Source organism: Manis pentadactyla, chromosome 11, assembly GCF_030020395.1.
Source record: "Manis pentadactyla isolate mManPen7 chromosome 11, mManPen7.hap1, whole genome shotgun sequence".
NCBI classification, from domain to species: Eukaryota; Metazoa; Chordata; class Mammalia; order Pholidota; family Manidae; genus Manis; species Manis pentadactyla.
In genome coordinates this window covers 92,991,661-93,007,906 of record NC_080029.1, presented here as the reverse complement: position 1 = coordinate 93,007,906, position 16,246 = coordinate 92,991,661, and the positions used below count along the sequence as shown (strand labels likewise).

Genomic DNA, 16,246 nt, shown 5'->3' with positions numbered 1-16,246 from the left:
AGCGCGGGGCGGGGCCAAGGCGGCCGGCACCGGGGCGAGTGGGGCTGGGAAGGCTCCGGTTGGGCTGACTGGGGCTGGCTGCTGCGGCTAGCCCGACCCCGGGGTGCGGGTGCGGCGGGCGGAGCTGGATATGCGGCGCAGCGAAGCTGGGCTCCGATCTTGAGCTCGTCCTGCGTGGGGAGGGCGGAGCTCGGAGGGCGCCAGAGCCCAAGGCGGAGGAGTGAAGTCAGGCTGAGTGGGCGGAGGAGCGCCCGGGCTGAGGTGAGGCCCGGCCGCGGGGCTTGAGAGGATCAGCACCCGGGGGAACCTTGGAGTGGACCCACTTGGGACGGGACACGTTCTCAAAATATCGGACTGTTGCACTTTGTCCAATTCTTAACTTTTTTTTTTTGGTGAGGGGCTGCCTCTGCCCCGCCTCATTGCATTTGCCTGATTCCAGGTGGTGACCGAATTCCTCTGTCCAGCCCCGGGACCCCTGCCCTTGTGGCTGCTACTTTTAATTAAAAATGCTGTCAAACAAGTGAAAGTGCCTAGCCACTTAGTAAAGTGTGCAATATCTTACAACTGCTATCTCCTTTTGTTTCAAAAAACCTTGAGTCTTAGCACAAAGAACCTTTGACTTCTTAAGGGCAAAGAGAATGGGAGGAGGGGAAGAAAACCTCTAGTCCTTGGTGCAACTCAAGAATGAAATGACACTTTATTCTTACATTTTCTTAACAGACATGGCCGCCTATCATTCAACAGGACACACGCAGCTGCCCAGAGCTGATGCCATTCGTTCACGTCTCATTGATACTTTCTCTCTCATCGAGCATCTGCAAGGCTTGAGCCAAGCTGTGCCACGACACACTCTCCGAGAGATACTTGGTCAGAAGCAGGATAAATTTAAGACTGCCTTCCACACCCTCTAAAGAGTAGGAAGCAGAAAGACAATTTTAAGGGTGGAAAATTCATGGGAGATTGGTTTGTTTGCCAGTTTGGAAGTTGTACCAAACTTGATAAATGATAGGCTTTGTAAATAAAACTTCCAATCCAGGGTTAGAACCCATGTTACTAACTTTTAGGCCTACGTAACTACTTGTCGGGGCTGACTTGGAAGTTTCTATCAAAGACACTTAAAACACTTTGAGAGTGGAAACTGCTGCCTTCATTCTTGGGCTTGGACCGTGTTGGGCACATGCAATACATTAGCTGTTACCCAAAATTCTATTGTTTCCGTGAGGAGGACCGCAAGGCAAGTCCCTGCAGTAGAGGGACAATCATGTCACCAGTATCCCTATCCCCAATCCTAACTGCTCTTCATACCCCCCATAGACCTCTCTTTATATATATTCACTGTTCTTTTTTATTTTTGGTGTAGATCCTACCCTTCAGAAGAAATTTATATTGGGAGATCAACACCAGCTTGTGCGCTTCTCCATAAAGCCTTGTCATGTAGACCGGATTACACATGCGCAGAGAGCGATGAGCAGGCTTCGAGTGCGCTGCAGTCAGAGGCCACCTCTTTCTTTGTGGGCTAGATGGGTCCTGGAGTGTATCCTTTCATTCCACTCATTTTTACCCCATGCCCTTACATCTCTTTTGCCTAATCATCTACCTGATGACTTTTTTTTTTTTGGTGTCATTAATATACACTTACATGAACAACATTGTGCTTACTGGATTCCTCTCATTATCAAGTCCCCACCACATACCCTATTACAGGCACTATCCATCAGTGTAGTAAGATACTCTAGAATCACTACTTGTCTTCTCTGTGCTGTACTACCTTCCCTGTGCCCTCCCTCCCCACATTATGTGTGCTAATCGTAATGTCCCTTTTTCCCCTTATCCCTCCCTTCCCACCCATCTTCTCCAGTCCCTTTCCCTTTGGTAGCTGTTAGTCCATTCTTGGGTTCTGTGAGTCTGCTGCTGTTCTTTTCCTTCAGTTTTTTCTTTGTTCTTATACTCCGCAGATGAGTAAAATCATTTGTTACCTGTCTTTCTCTGCCTGGCTTATTTCACTGAACATAATACCCTTTAGCTCCATCCATGTTGTTGCAAATGGTAGGATTTGTTTTCTTCTTATGGCTGAATAGTATTCCACTGTGTATATGTAGCACATCTTCTTTATCCATTCATCTGCTCATGGACACTTAGGTTGCTTCCATTTCTTGGCTGTTGTAAATAGTACTGTGATAAACATAGGGGTGTGTATGTATTTTTCAAACTGTGCTGCGGCATTCTTAGGGTAAATTCCTAGGAGTGGAATTCCCAGGTCAAATGGTATTTCTATTTTTAGTTTTTTGAGGAACCTCCATACTGCTTTCCACAATGGTTGAACTAATTTACATTCCCACCAGCAGTGTAGGCGGGTTCCCTTTTCTCCACATCCTTGCCAGCATTTGCTGTTGTTTGTCTTTTGGATGTTGGCCATCCTAACTGGTGTGAGGTGATATCTCATTGTGGTTTTAATTTGCATTTCTCTGATGATTAGCTATATGGAGCATCTTTTCCTGTGTCTGTTGGCCACCTGAATTTCTTCTTTGGAAAAGTGTCTGTTCAGATCTTCTGCCCATCTTTTAATTGGATTATTTGCTTTTTGTTTGTTGAGGTGCATGAGCTCTTTGTTTATTTTGGATGTCAACCCCTTATTGGATATGTCATTTATGAATATATTCTCCCATACTGTAGGATGCCTTTTTGTTCTACTGATGGTGTCCTTTGCTGTACAGAAGCTTTTTAGTTTGATATAGTCTCACTTGTTCATTTTTGCTTTTGTTTCCCTTGCCTGAGGAGATAATGTTCATGAAGAAGTTGTTTATGTTTATATTCAGAAGAGTTTTGCCTATGTTTTCTTGTAAGACTTTTATGGTGTCATGACTTACATTCAGGTCTTTGATCCATTTCAAGTTTACTTTTGTGTTTGGAGTTAGACAGTAATCCGGTTTCATTCTCTTACATGTAGCTGTCCAGTTTTGCCACCACCAGCTATTGAAGAGGCTGTCATTTCCCCATTGTATATCCATGGCTCCTTTATCATATATTAATTGACCATATATGCTTGGGTTAATATCTGGACTCTCTATTCTCTTCCGCTGGCCTATGGGTCTGTTCTTGTGCCAGTACCATATTGTCTTGATTACTGTGGCTTTGTAGTAGAACTTGAAGTTGGGAAGCGAGATCCCCCCTGCTTTATTCTTCCTTCTCAGGATTGTATTGGCTATTTGGGGTTGGCTTTTGTGGTTCCATATGAATTTTGGAACTATTTGTTCTAGTTCATTGAAGAATGCTGTTGGTATTTTCATAGGGATTGCATTGAATCTGTATATTGCTTTAGGCTGGATGGCCATTTTGACAATATTAATTCTTCCTACCCAAGAGCATGGGATGAATTTCCATTTATTAGTGTCCTCTTTAATTTCTCTTAGGAGTGTCTTGTAGTTTTCAGGGTATAGGTCTTTCACTTCCTTGGCTAGGTTTATTCCTAGGTATTTTAATCTTTTGATGCAATTGTGAATGGAATTGTTTTCCTGGTTTCTGTTTCTACTAGTTCATCATTAGTGTATAGGAATGCAACAGATTTCTGTGTATTAATTTTGTATTCTCAACTTTGCTGAGTTCAGATACTAGTTCTAGTAGTTTTGGGGTGGCTTCTTTAGGAGTTTTATGTACAATATCATGTCATCTGCAAGCAGTGACAGTTTGACTTCTTTCTTACCAATCTGGATGCCTTTTATTTCTTTGTTTTGCCTGATTGCTGTGGCTAGGACCTCCAGTACTGTGTTGAATAAAAGTGGGGAGAATGGACATCCTTGTCTTGTTCCCAATCTTAGAGGAAAAGCTTTCAGCTTCTCAGTGTTAAGTATGATGTTGGCTGTGGGTCTGTCATATATGTCCTTTATTCTGTTGAGGTACTTGCCCTCTATGCCCATTTTGTTAAGAGTTTTTATCATGAATGAATGTTGAATTTTGTCAAATGCTTTTTCAGCATCTATGGAAATGATCATGAGGTTTTTGTCCTTTTTGTTGATGTGGTGGATGATGTTGATGGATTTTCAAATGTTGTACCATCCTTGCATCCCTGGGATGAAACCCACTTGATCATGGTGTATGATCCTCTTGATGTGTTTTTGTATTCGGTTTGCTAATATTTTGTTGAGTATTTTTCATATATATTCATCAGGGATTTTGGTCTGTAATTTTCTTTTTTTGTGGTGTCTTTGCCTGGTTTAGGTATTAGAGTGATGCTGGCTTCATAGAATTAGTTTGGAAGTATTCCCTCCTCTTCTATTTTTTCGAAAACTTTAAGGAGAATGGGTATTATGTCTTCTCTAAATGTCTGACAAAATTCAGCAGTGAACCCTTCTGGTCCTGGAATTTTGTTCTTGGGTAGTTTTTTGATTACCAGTTCAAATTCATTGCTAGTAATTGGTCTGTTTAGATTTTCTGTTTCTTCCTGGGTCAGTCTTGCAAGGTTGTATTTTTCAGGAAAGTTGTCCATTTCTTTAGGTTATGCAGTTTCTTAGCATATAGATTTTCATAGTATTCTCTAATGATTTTTGTATTTCTGTGTTGTCCATTGTGATTTTTCCTTTCTCATTTCTGATTCTGTTTATGTGTGTAGATTCTTTTTTTTCTTAATAAGTCTGGCAGGGGTTTATCTATTTTGTTTATTTTCTCAAAGAACCAGCCCTTAGTTTCATTAGTTTTTTCTGTTGATGACTTATTTTTCCCTTTCCAAACTCTTTTCATTCCCACTGGTTCTTTTCCTGCCCTTATTATTTCACAAGTGCAAATGAAAAAGAATTCCACTGTGTATGTTTCCTTAAGAGAAAACAGCTCCTCTCTTCACAAACTTCATCATCTTTCTCATCTTTTTGAATACGATTGTGCTGATGATTCAAATAGGTGAGAACTGACCTTAAATGAAAGAGGAAGTATGTGGAAGTCTTGTTTACCTTAAATTGATAATTTTACATTTTTGAGTATTATTTGAATTGTGATAGGGACAGTTACATGTCCTGAAGTAAGATTTGTGCAACTGCCAAGACCTAGAAATATTTGGAGGGCTCCAAAGAGTGTAGTAGATAATATAAGGTATTCTAGACACTTAGAGGTAGAATGTGGTAGATTCACAAGGAATTGGAGATGGGAAGGCCAGATATTTCTTGTGTCATTTTAGTCCAATATTTGTTTAAATTTTTTTATTAGAGAAATTGGTGCCTATTGGTGAGTGACACAACATTTACACTTTACAAATATGTTTAGAAAAATTATTTAAGTACAAATAAGAAAGCTCATAGTGTATGCAAAGCTTGGTACAACCAAAAAAATGACTTAAAGAGTAAGTGGCTCTAGAACCAAACATCAATTATATGAAATGTATTTTAAAAATCTGGGGAATCAATAGGCTAATATGATTATCATCTCAAACTGTTCAGAAATGATGAAAGGACAGTAGAACTACTTGCTTCCTTATTTATCCTCACTGTTTTGGGTGGGTTTCCCAATTTAAATAGTCTTTTAATGCAATCAGGTCAGAGATATTTAAATACAAAACAATAACTGATGTCACTGACCCACTACAGTATACATGTACTTAGAAAGTATATAGTATAGTATACAAAGTGTACTATATGCTTTGAAGTGTTTTATTTCCTCCACATAATGGTGATGATTTTGAACTAAGTCACCCACGTTTCCTATTTTTTGTGTGATAACTGGCATGTATTTGCCTTGTGGGGCTAGGGATATAGTTTTAAGTCTTGGAATAAATAACAATAAGTGTACAGGATTCCCTGGATCCAATGGACAAATCAAAATAGAATCACACTAACCATTCTGTTTGGTAAGATAGCCAAATATGAAACATGATCACTGTGCCAGAGGATAGGTGGATTGCCTGACTGGGAATTACCTCACAAGTTCATAAAAATTGTATCTTATGAAGTACATTCTATGGTTGAAAGGTAGGATGGATTTTGGCAAAGGGAAATAATTTGTGACTAATATTTCTGTGAACAGACTAATTCATGTGATAAATATTAAGATTTTATTTAGGTTTAAAAAAATTTTCCAGCAGTTTGTGTTGTTCAGGGTGATTGCATGTGCTCTTCTGATGTTTTTTCTATAACGTGGTATACATCCATTAAATGTATAAAAGAGATGAAGAGGGTCAAAAGATGAAGGCAGTGAGTTAAGAAATAACAGGAAATAATAGGGTTCTAGAGAGGAAGTAGAGGATTCAGTTTGCTTTGTAGGAAAAAAAAAAAAACAATGTTAGGCAGAGGAAAAAAAGAATTTTAAATGCTAACAAAAATACAAGTAATGTCCCATTATAACTCAGTGTGCCCCATGACTCTGGCTCCCTGTTTCTACATTCCTTATAAGACACTTTACATATCATGGCCCTACACTTTCATTCAATTCTCAACTCCCATTTGCTGCTTTGTGAAGTTTGGGCCTGGGATAACAGTATGGCAGACAGGCTTGATGGTATTTAAGAGAACAATCCCTTGGTGGCTGTGTGACGACTCCAAAGAGGGAAGGCAATGACTACCAATACTAGCAGGAGATGAGTTGTAGCTATTTTTCACGTTCAATTCTGTCCTTCCCTGTCCTTCACAGGATGAAGCAGCTATAGTATTAAGAAGAGAAACTCAAGGAAAAATGTAGAGCAGTGGGCACTATAGCTGTACCACACTGTTACAGCTGTGGTTTATAACAGTTTCTGATGCTTTTTTATCATTCAGCTTCCTTAATCTTTATTCATCCTTTGCTCTACTCTCATACAGAATTGCTTGAGTCCTCAAATGCCAAACTGTGGCCCCTGAAGCTGTTCCTGGAGGTGGCAGCTTGGTTCATCTTGCTTATTTTCATCTTTGAGATCTTTCTTATGTGGCTATCTGGCTTTTTCCTCTTCTGGAAGAATGCCTGGAATGTCTTTGATTTTGTTGTCACCACATTGGTAAGGACTGATATCCTGAGGATTAGTTTAGTGGGCTGAGGAATATGCCTAGGTGAATCAAAATGACAGGAAAAATTAAGATAATTATATCACAGGAGGAAACAAATAGAAATGTACCTAACTTCCTTATTTTGATTTTTTTCCTAAGACTCAAAGTCAGTCATTAGAGGAATTGTTGGTATTAGGGGCAAGGCAGAATCTAACCACATTAACAAACTCCAACAATAATATCTACCAGTTCACTAAGCACTTACTAAGTGCCAGGCACTGTTCTAAGTGTTTTACATGTATTTTTTCATTTGAGCTCCACAACAACCCAGTGAGATAAGTACTATATCCCCCTTTTTATGTCTGAGTAAGGTGAAGTAGAGAGTTTAAATGATTTATCATAGAAGGGCTGAATAGGAAACAGTCCCTAGAGAATTCTTTTCAAGGGGTGGTATCCAAGGAACTATGAAGAAGATGAGATGAAAAAGGGACAACTATGCATGGGTGCTTCTGGGTATATTTCACTTGTAATCTGTGTGTTTCCCACAGACCCTGCTTCCTGAGATTGTGGTACTTTTAGGGGTAACGGGCCAGTCTGTGTGGCTCCAGCTGCTGAGGATCTGCCGGGTGCTGAGGTCTCTCAGACTCTTTGCACGATTCCGTCAAATTCGTGTAATTATTTTGGCCCTGGTCAGGGCCCTCAAGGTGATTTGACTGTTGCAGCTACACCATGTGGGCAAGGTGGATAAACGGGGGTTTAACATGAAACAAGTTTGGGTGGATCAAAGGAGGCAGTGAAAGAGCCTGTGAAGTGTTACTGGATGTGAAAGAGCTGGGGACAAACTGCTGTGGTCTAGAGATGACTGGGCTCAGGACCAGAAGTGAGGGTTTGGCAGGGATTGCCAGGGTGGGCTTGACTGGGCTGTAGGTGGAGATCAGCCTAGTCTGGCCTAGCTCTGACTCATAGTCATGGCCTCTAGAGCATGACCTTCCTCTTGGTGTTGCTGCTGATCTTCTTCTACATTTTTGCTGTCGCTGGCGTCTACTTCTTCAAGGATTATACCCGTTCAACTCGCCAGGACCTGAAATACCACATGTTCTTCTCGTAGGTGGGACTGGGGGAATCCTGGGTTGGGGGAGAGAATTTGGGCAAGAGACCGGGAAGTCCAAAGTAAGCAATACAGAAAGTATAATCCAGTCATAGGAATGGAAGTACAACATAAAGAATATAACCAATAATACTGTAGTGTTTTGGTATGGTAACAGGAGGAACTACACTTAACCATGGCAAGCATCTAGTATATATATAATTATCAAGTCATTATGTTGCACATGTGGAACCAATATAATATTGCTTATCACTGTTATTCCAATAAAAAGGATGCTTTTACAAAAAGCAGTCTATGGTGAGAAACTGGAATAGAACATGGTTAGGAGAGAGAAAGAGAAAGCAAAGGAATAATGAGTGGTACTAGCTCTGATTTTGAGGGTAGGGAAGCTAGTTCCCAGTTTGCTCTGGGTTTTGCAAATTCAGACACAACCTCATCAACCATCTTTAAATAGCAGTGTTTTCCAGTGGTGAAGCCCTGGTTCCTGTGCTTCCATTTCCTCTTTGGAAAAATGGGAATAATAGTAACACTGCTTTGTAAGAGTGTAGGGATAAATGAGATAATGTATTTTAGCATTTACCACAGTATTTAACACAATGTAAGGGATCGATAAATGTTGCTATGACTCAAATATAGTCACTGGTTTTACCCCAGTCTCTAAATGGGATTATACATCCACACATCTATGCTCATTTAAAAGTAAATCCTGATAAGATCTGTGCCTAGAGAATACTGCTTACTAGTAGTCAATTTGGATTTAGAGGAGTAATGTTGTTTATGAATTGGACTCTGATACTGTCAGCATGCTTGGATCTCTCTTAGACTGACAGGATTGCTTTGTAAGAGATTAAGTTAGGAAAGTCTCAGAGTTCATCCTATGAGGGCCCTGAGGTTTTCAATAAATTGCATATGGAAGACTAAGAAGGAAAATTTAGATACTTTCCTGAGAACTTTGTGATATATTTGATCACATGTTTATGTCACATATCCATCCATTTACTTGACTATTATTTTTATACCAGTGGACTAAATAGGACTGACTTTGCTAACTTTATTAGTGATCTCCTGTTAGGTGAATTCTATAGAACAGTGGAGAATGATGTTACAAAAAGTGCAGTAGTTGGTGATTCATTCAGTTTAAAAAAATTCAGGCAGTACCTATTTATTGAGTACCTACTGTGCTGTAGATTATTCATGATAAAGGAAAACCTAAAACAACCTCAAACTGGAGAATGATTAGCTAAAAAATTGAGTATGGTTGAAAAAGGAGCCAAATCAGCAAACCACAAAGAAATGCTCCTGTGTCTGTTTAAGAGTAAGAACGATATTGTTTCTAAGAGATTTAGGTCTCTGTTCTATTTATATACACACCTCTTTTTCTTTAGGGACATGCTGAATTCCCTAGTGACAGTGTTCATTCTCTTCACCATGGATCATTGGTATGCACTGCTTCAGGATACCTGGAAGGTACCTGAAGTCAGCCACACCTTCAGCAGCATCTATGTCATCCTTTGTTTGTTACTTGGTTCCATTATCTTTCGAAATATCATAGTAGCCATGATGGGTAAGCATAGAAGAGGTGAAACTTGGTGGGAAGCGGGGTTGGGAACAAATCAGAATGAGAGCTAAGATTGGTGGATTGTGGAGAGAACCTGATAAGCAGGAGGGGTTGGGGCCTGGAATGAATGTTTCATTTGGTTTCTTACCACTCAGGCCCTCTCCCCAGATCTAGTTCCACCATCTCCCAACTGCTAATGGCCCTTTGGGGCAGTTACTAACTTCCAGAATATCAGGAATGAGCTGAACGAGGAGATGACACATCTGGAGGTTCAGCACAAAGCTGACATATTCAAGCAGCAGATTATCCAGAGGTCTGCCTCCCCATTTTCAAACCCAATTTTACTTCTCAATTTTACTTTTCTTCCTGACCTCATTTCCTGCTTGTGCTCCTTGGCCCTGATCCCATGTTTCCCTTCATGACAGATTTGCCCCAGCATTAGAATTCCCCACCTCTAGAAAACTGTCTGATTCTTTATCTGTGGTGGGATCTTCCTCACTTTTCACTCTCTCACTAAAATTTGTCCTCCTCACTGTTTCTTTACTTTATGATCTGAATTATTTTATTTTTTCCTAACTATACTCTTCCTTCAGTATAACTCTGTTCACTCTTGTGTTTTTTGCTTTGCAGGAGACAAAACCTGTCCCCTAATCCAATAAGGTAAAGCCTTAGCAAAATGGATGCCAGGTTAGGAGTGTATGTGTGAACTGGGATGAGTACACATGAACAAAGAAAGGGTAGGAAACCAAAGATGGAGATTGGCTTTGACAGAGAATTCATTCATCCAATACCTAGTTATTAGAGTCCATTGAATGGTGACCCCTAAAAAGTTGTTATGGCCATGTCCTAACTTCCCAGAACCTGAGAAAATGACATTATTTGGAAAAATAAGGTGTTTGCAGATATAAGCAAGTTAAGGATATTGAGATGTGATTGTCCTGAATTATCCAGGTGGGCTCTAAATCCAGTGACAAAGGTCCTTTAAGAAAAGAGAAGACAGGCACAGAGTATAGGAAAAGGAGGTGTGAAGATGGAGGTAGAAATTGGAGCAATGCTACCACAAGCCAAAGGAAGCCAGGAAATGGCAGGCTACTGTCAGAAGCTAGGAGCAGAAAGGAAACTTCTCCCCTAGAGCTTCCAGAGGAAGTATGGCTCTGCCAACACCTTGATTTCAGACTTTTGGCCTCCTGAATTGTGAGAGAAGTACCAAGTTTGTGATAATTTATTACAGCAGCCACAGGAAACTAATTTAAATGCCTTCTGTGAAATAGATGCTGTTCTAGACCCTGAGTGTTCAGCAGAGGACAAAAGAGCAGAAGGAGAAATAAACTCATTCATCCATTCAGCGGCTAATTATTGAATACTTACTGGGTACTTGGAATATATCAGGGAACAAAGTAGGCAATAATGCCTGCTCTCGTAGAACTTCCATGCCTGTAGGGGGAAAGAGATAATAAACAATGAACATGTTAATAAGCAATATGTTACGATATAAGCATTATGCAAAAATAAAAAGTAAAAAAGGTTAAAGGGATTGGATTATAAGGTGGGGGTTGTAGATGAGTTGTAATTTTAAACAAGGTGGTCAGAGTGGCCTCATGAAAAGGTAACATTTGAGCAAAGACTTGGAGGAGGTGAGGGGATTACTATGTAGATATCTATGGGAAGAGAGTTATAGGCAGAGGGAACAGCAGGTACACAAGTCCTAAGCCAGAAGCATGCCAGGTGTGTTTGAGAAACAGTAAAGAAGCCATTGTTAACTCGAGCAGAGTGAGCAAAGGGAAGTCACTGGAGATGAGGTCAGAGAGATAATAGGGACCCAATCCTGTAGGGCAGTGGAGGCCATTGTAGGGAATTGGGCTTTGACTCTGATTGAAATGGGGAGCAAAGCAGAGCAGTGACATGAAATAACTTACATGTAAGAAAGATTACTCCAGTTGTTGTGTCAATGACAGGCTGTAGAAGATCAGGAAGATGGTTAGAAAGCTGTGCTGCTACCCAGATAAGAGAAGATCATGGCTCAGACCAGAGTGATTCCAGTGGTACCAGCGAGATAAGATATATTTTGATGGTAGAGTCAGTAGGATTTCTTGATGGATAGAAAATGAGAGAAGACTTAAGGATAACCCCAAAGTTTTTGCCTGAGCATCTGGAAGGATGGATTAGCTGAGATGGGGGAGGCTGTGAAAGAAAGAGGTTTGGTGGACAAAAAGTTTGGTTTTGGTTGACTTTTGGATGTGCATTCGACATCCAAGTGGTAATATGTGAGTAAAAGTTGTATATACACAAGGTTGTATATAAAAGTTGTATATATACAAGGGCTTGATAATACAAGTCAGGAGAAAGGGGATGTTGAGCAGAAAACTGAGAGTGAATCTGCTTCAGGTACACAAACAGGCTTAACATCTGGATTGGGGAGTGAGGTTGGGACTAGAGGTTTAATTTGCATTTCATGAGCACTTAAACTCAGGAGATGAAATCACCAAAGGGGTGACTGTAGATGGAGGAGATAAAAAGACCAAGAGCTGAACCCAGGGGCCCTCTTAAGAGATGGAATCAAGGGGGCAGAGGCTATAGTTATGGTGTAGTAAGCATAGTGCCATGGATGGGGAGCTTAACCTCAGCAAAATAAGGTGTGAGGTGGACTGTGGAAGCCTAAGGAGAATTGAGCATAGAAGCTGTGGGGTGAGGAGCACCAATAGGAACATATCACATTGGGTAACTGAGGTTGGAAGTGCTTAAGCTCAAATTTTGGGAGCAGTTTGGTCCTCGTTGCCTTAAGTCCCAGCTTTAGGGTATGGCCAGGGTTAGGACTAAGAACTAACCATATCTTATAAGTGTATTTGAAGCAATAAAATTCCCTATGTCACTTATAGAGATACCAGTCAACAAGGAGAATCATTGGACTTTTTAGAAGCATCTCAACACAGTGCCATAGAAGAGTCTGAGTATAGTGCTGCTGATGAGAGCTCAACAGCATCTACATCAAAGACAAGACAGTCCTTGTCAAAATGGAAAAAGTCCTCAACTTCCTCCTCCTCCTCTTCATCTTCCTCCTCCTCTTCTGACTCTTTTGGTATGCAGAGGGTTTCTTCCATTTGAATCAGACCCCTATTCTCTAGGAGACATCCCAATCTTTTTTTTTTAATAGAGTACACATATTTTAATGTATAATTCACATTTTTAAATTAAAGTATCATTGATACACAATCTTATGAAGGTTTCACTTGAGCAACATTGTGGTTTCAACATTCGTCCATATTATTAAGTCCCCACCCCACCACTGCAATCACTATCCACCAGTGTAGTAAGATGCTATAGAGTCATTGCTTAAGACATCCTAATCCTAATGGGAGCTCTCCCACTATATCTACTTAGCAGTTTTTTTCTCCAATCTGATTTCTTTCTTTGAGCTTCTTCATTTTCCCTGTACTTCTGCTTCACTTAGGGTATGTGTGGCTCTGGCTGTCTTTGCTTATTGTAAAAAGTGGTCTCTTGGTGGTGCACCCTTTTCCCTCCCTGCTTCCTATTTCCTCTCTCATCCCTGATTCCCCCCCCCACATAGAATTTATCAGCTCTTACCAACTTCCACAAACCTAGATATGTTTTTAAGAAGCCTTCTTCCTTCCAGGTCAGTTGGACTGGGAGACTCACGTGCACCAGAATCTACCTGGGCTAATGGAAATGGATCAGGATGAACGTGTTGTTTGGCCTAGAGACTCACTTTTCCGATATTTTGAGCTGCTAGAAAAGCTTCAGTATAATTTAGAGGAGCGTAAGCAGTTACAAGAGTTTGCAGGTATGTATTTGGGGCAGTCTTGGGGACCAGGCGTTAAATACATCAGAGTAGCATATATAACTGGGGAGAAGGAGGAAAGTATCACTATTTTGACATTTTAGCCTCTGAATCTCAACCTTGGTGGAAAAAGGCAAATTCTTGGTTTGTCCATTCTGGACATAAGTACTGATTTCTTTTAACTTAGAGAGAACCTAGCAACTCTGCTTCTCCAGTAGAGGACACCTCAATCCTATAAGGTCTGAAAACTTGTTTCCTAAGAGGAGAGTGCCAATTCCAGTTGTTGGGAGTAAGAACAAGATGGGCTCTTGCTCGATCTGTGCAGCCACTCCCTTTTGTACATGTTTCTTGGATTTGAAGGTCATACTTCAGACCTAAGCAATAGGGTCTCAGGCCCAAGTTGGATAGCTATGGGGATTAGACAGTGAGCAGGAAGCCTATAATGCCCACTCCCCACAACCCTCAAAAGAAGATTATGAATTACAGTCTTTTCTTCCTTTCAGTCCCTTTACTAACAGCATAAACAGAGAGATTTGATTTAAATAGTAGTTTGATTAAAGTGGAAAACTACCTGCTCAAAATTATTTTCCCTGAGTTTCTTACTTAAAATGTCACAACTTGGAGATTAATTTGAATTAATAAATTTTCTCTCTAAAAATACAAAAACTGGAAGAATTAGAGCCATTTTTTACAATTTACTGTGGCTTAATATTATCTTCCTCATACCTAATACCGTCTTTCTCATACCTACTCAATGAGAAAGTAACAATTAGGAAAGAGGAATGTGTGTGTGTGTGTGTGTGTGTGTGTGTGGTGTGTGTGTGTGTAGCACAAGAGGGCAGTGAGAGGAATTTATAACATTGGAACATGGGATTTAGAGTACGAGGATTTAAAGCATGACGTCAAAGACAGGCTTTGCCTATTTCCAAATGTTGCCTATAATTAACCCTGCCTTCCCACTTATTCTCTCGGTACAAAAGGGTGAAAATGAGAGAAATCAGTAAGGTGGTTTCGTTAACCCTGATTAATTCATCTATGGCAAAGAGTACAGACTCATATGGTAAATTAGTAAATTTTTGTACTAATATTTAAATTAAAGTAAACCTAGAACCTAGAACCCAAAGAAGCAGGGTCTTCACCAAACATGTTATGTTCTGAATATTCTTAGCTCTCCAGCCTCATAGTCTGTTTCTTTATAGTGCAGGCACTGATGAACTTTGAAGACAAGTAAAGCCGAGAATGGATGGCTTCAATATCTTTGGTAAAAATTAATGAAGAAAAGAGTTGGAAAAGGCAAATTCAAAGCATAAATGTCTAATAAATACTGCTGATAATTGCTCAGTCTTCTGTCTCTAAGACATAGTGAATATTATAGGTCAGGGGAAAACATCAAGAAGCCAGTGGGGCCTGTGGCCTTTGGCTTTCTACACTTTCCACAACTCCTGAGTCTAGTCTTTCCTTGACTTTGTCACTATAGCTCCATCCTTCCTGCAACCTCTACCTCTACTTCCTGATAGAGTCCTAATTTCACCCTCTCCCTCCCCTGTGGGTACAGGCCTCTAGGGGCTAGGAGGTAAAGAGATCTCAGGAGCTGTTAGTGTAACTAATTAAGAATTACTGTCTCCATTGCCTGCTTTATAACATTGCTTTTCCTATGCACCTTTAACTTTTTTTTTTAGTATTGTTTATTTTTAAATGTTATTTATTTATTTATTTGAAGTATAGTTGGTATACAATATACAATATTGGTTTCAAGAATACAACAGGGATTTGACAGTTACCTGCATTATTAGATGCTTACTCCAACTAATGTAGTTACTACTTGTCAACATAGAAAGATGTTCCAGAGTTATTGACTATATTCTCTATGCTATACTTTCATCCTCCTAATTTATATTATGATTGACATTTTGTGTCTCTTAATACCCTTCACCTGTTTCACCCAACCCAACCCCTCCCCTGTGGTAACTGCCAGTCACTTCTCAGTGTGGGTCTATGGCTGTTTTGTTCATTCTGTTTTGTTTTTAGATTCCACTTATAAGTGAAATCATATGGTATTTGTCTTTCTCTGCCTCGTTTATTTCATTTTACATAATACCCTCTAGGTCCATCCAGTTGTCACAAATGGCAATATTTCATTCTTTTTTATGGCTGAATAATATCCCACAGTATAGATGTACCACCTCTTCTTTATATATTGCTCTATTGATGGACACTTTGGTTGCTTCCATATATTGGCTATTGTAAATAATGCAGCAGTAAACATGGAAGTACATATATCTGTTTGAATCAGAGATTTTGTTTTCTTCAGTTAAATTGAACTGGAATTACTGGGTCATATGGTATTTCTATTTTTAGTTTTTTGAGGAACCTCCATACTGCATTTCATAGTGGCTGCCCCAATTTAAATTCCCACCAATAGCGTAGGAGGGTTCCCTTTTCTCCACATTCTAACAAACACTTGTTATTTCTTGTCTTTTGGATAGTCGCCATTCTGCCTGGTGAAGTGATAATCTCATTAAAGTTTTGATTTGCATTTCCTTGAGGATTAGTGATGTGGAATATCTCTTCATGTGCCTGTTGGCCATCTGTATGTCTTTTTTGGAAAAGCGTCTATTTAGGTCCTGTGCCTATTTTTTAATTGTTTTTTTTTGGTGTTGAGTCGTATGAGTTTTTTATGTATTTTGGTAGTTAGCCTTCTTGGATATATCATTTTCTAATATATTTTCCCATGTTGTAGGTGGCCTTTTCATTTTGTTCTTGGTTTCCTTTGCTGTACAGAAGCTTTATAGTTTGATGTAGTCTGTAGTCCCACTTTTTATTTTTGCTTTTGTTTCCCTTTCCCA

At 39.8% G+C, this 16,246-nt stretch overlaps 1 protein-coding gene across 3 annotated transcripts; it reads left to right on the top strand.

Annotated features, from left to right (window-relative positions):
- Positions 1-3: 3 nt before the first annotated feature.
- Positions 4-14,923, top strand: CATSPER2 (cation channel sperm associated 2). Of its 3 annotated transcripts, none has more exons than XM_057488766.1 (13): positions 4-103; positions 721-867; positions 1,361-1,534; positions 4,822-4,890; positions 6,777-6,949; positions 7,487-7,642; positions 7,918-8,042; positions 9,432-9,610; positions 9,818-9,917; positions 10,235-10,264; positions 12,481-12,680; positions 13,236-13,403; positions 14,600-14,921. In XM_057488766.1, the coding sequence occupies exons 2-13, from the start codon at positions 723-725 to the stop codon at positions 14,629-14,631; spliced, it is 1,551 nt and encodes a 516-aa protein (XP_057344749.1). In that variant the 5' UTR covers positions 4-103; positions 721-722; the 3' UTR covers positions 14,632-14,921. The 3 variants fall into 3 exon arrangements, with proteins under 3 accessions (XP_057344749.1, XP_036779506.2, XP_036779509.2); XM_036923611.2 differs by having other exon boundaries at positions 26-109; XM_036923614.2 differs by lacking the exon at positions 4-103 and having other exon boundaries at positions 727-914; positions 14,600-14,923.
- Positions 14,924-16,246: the final 1,323 nt, after the last annotated feature.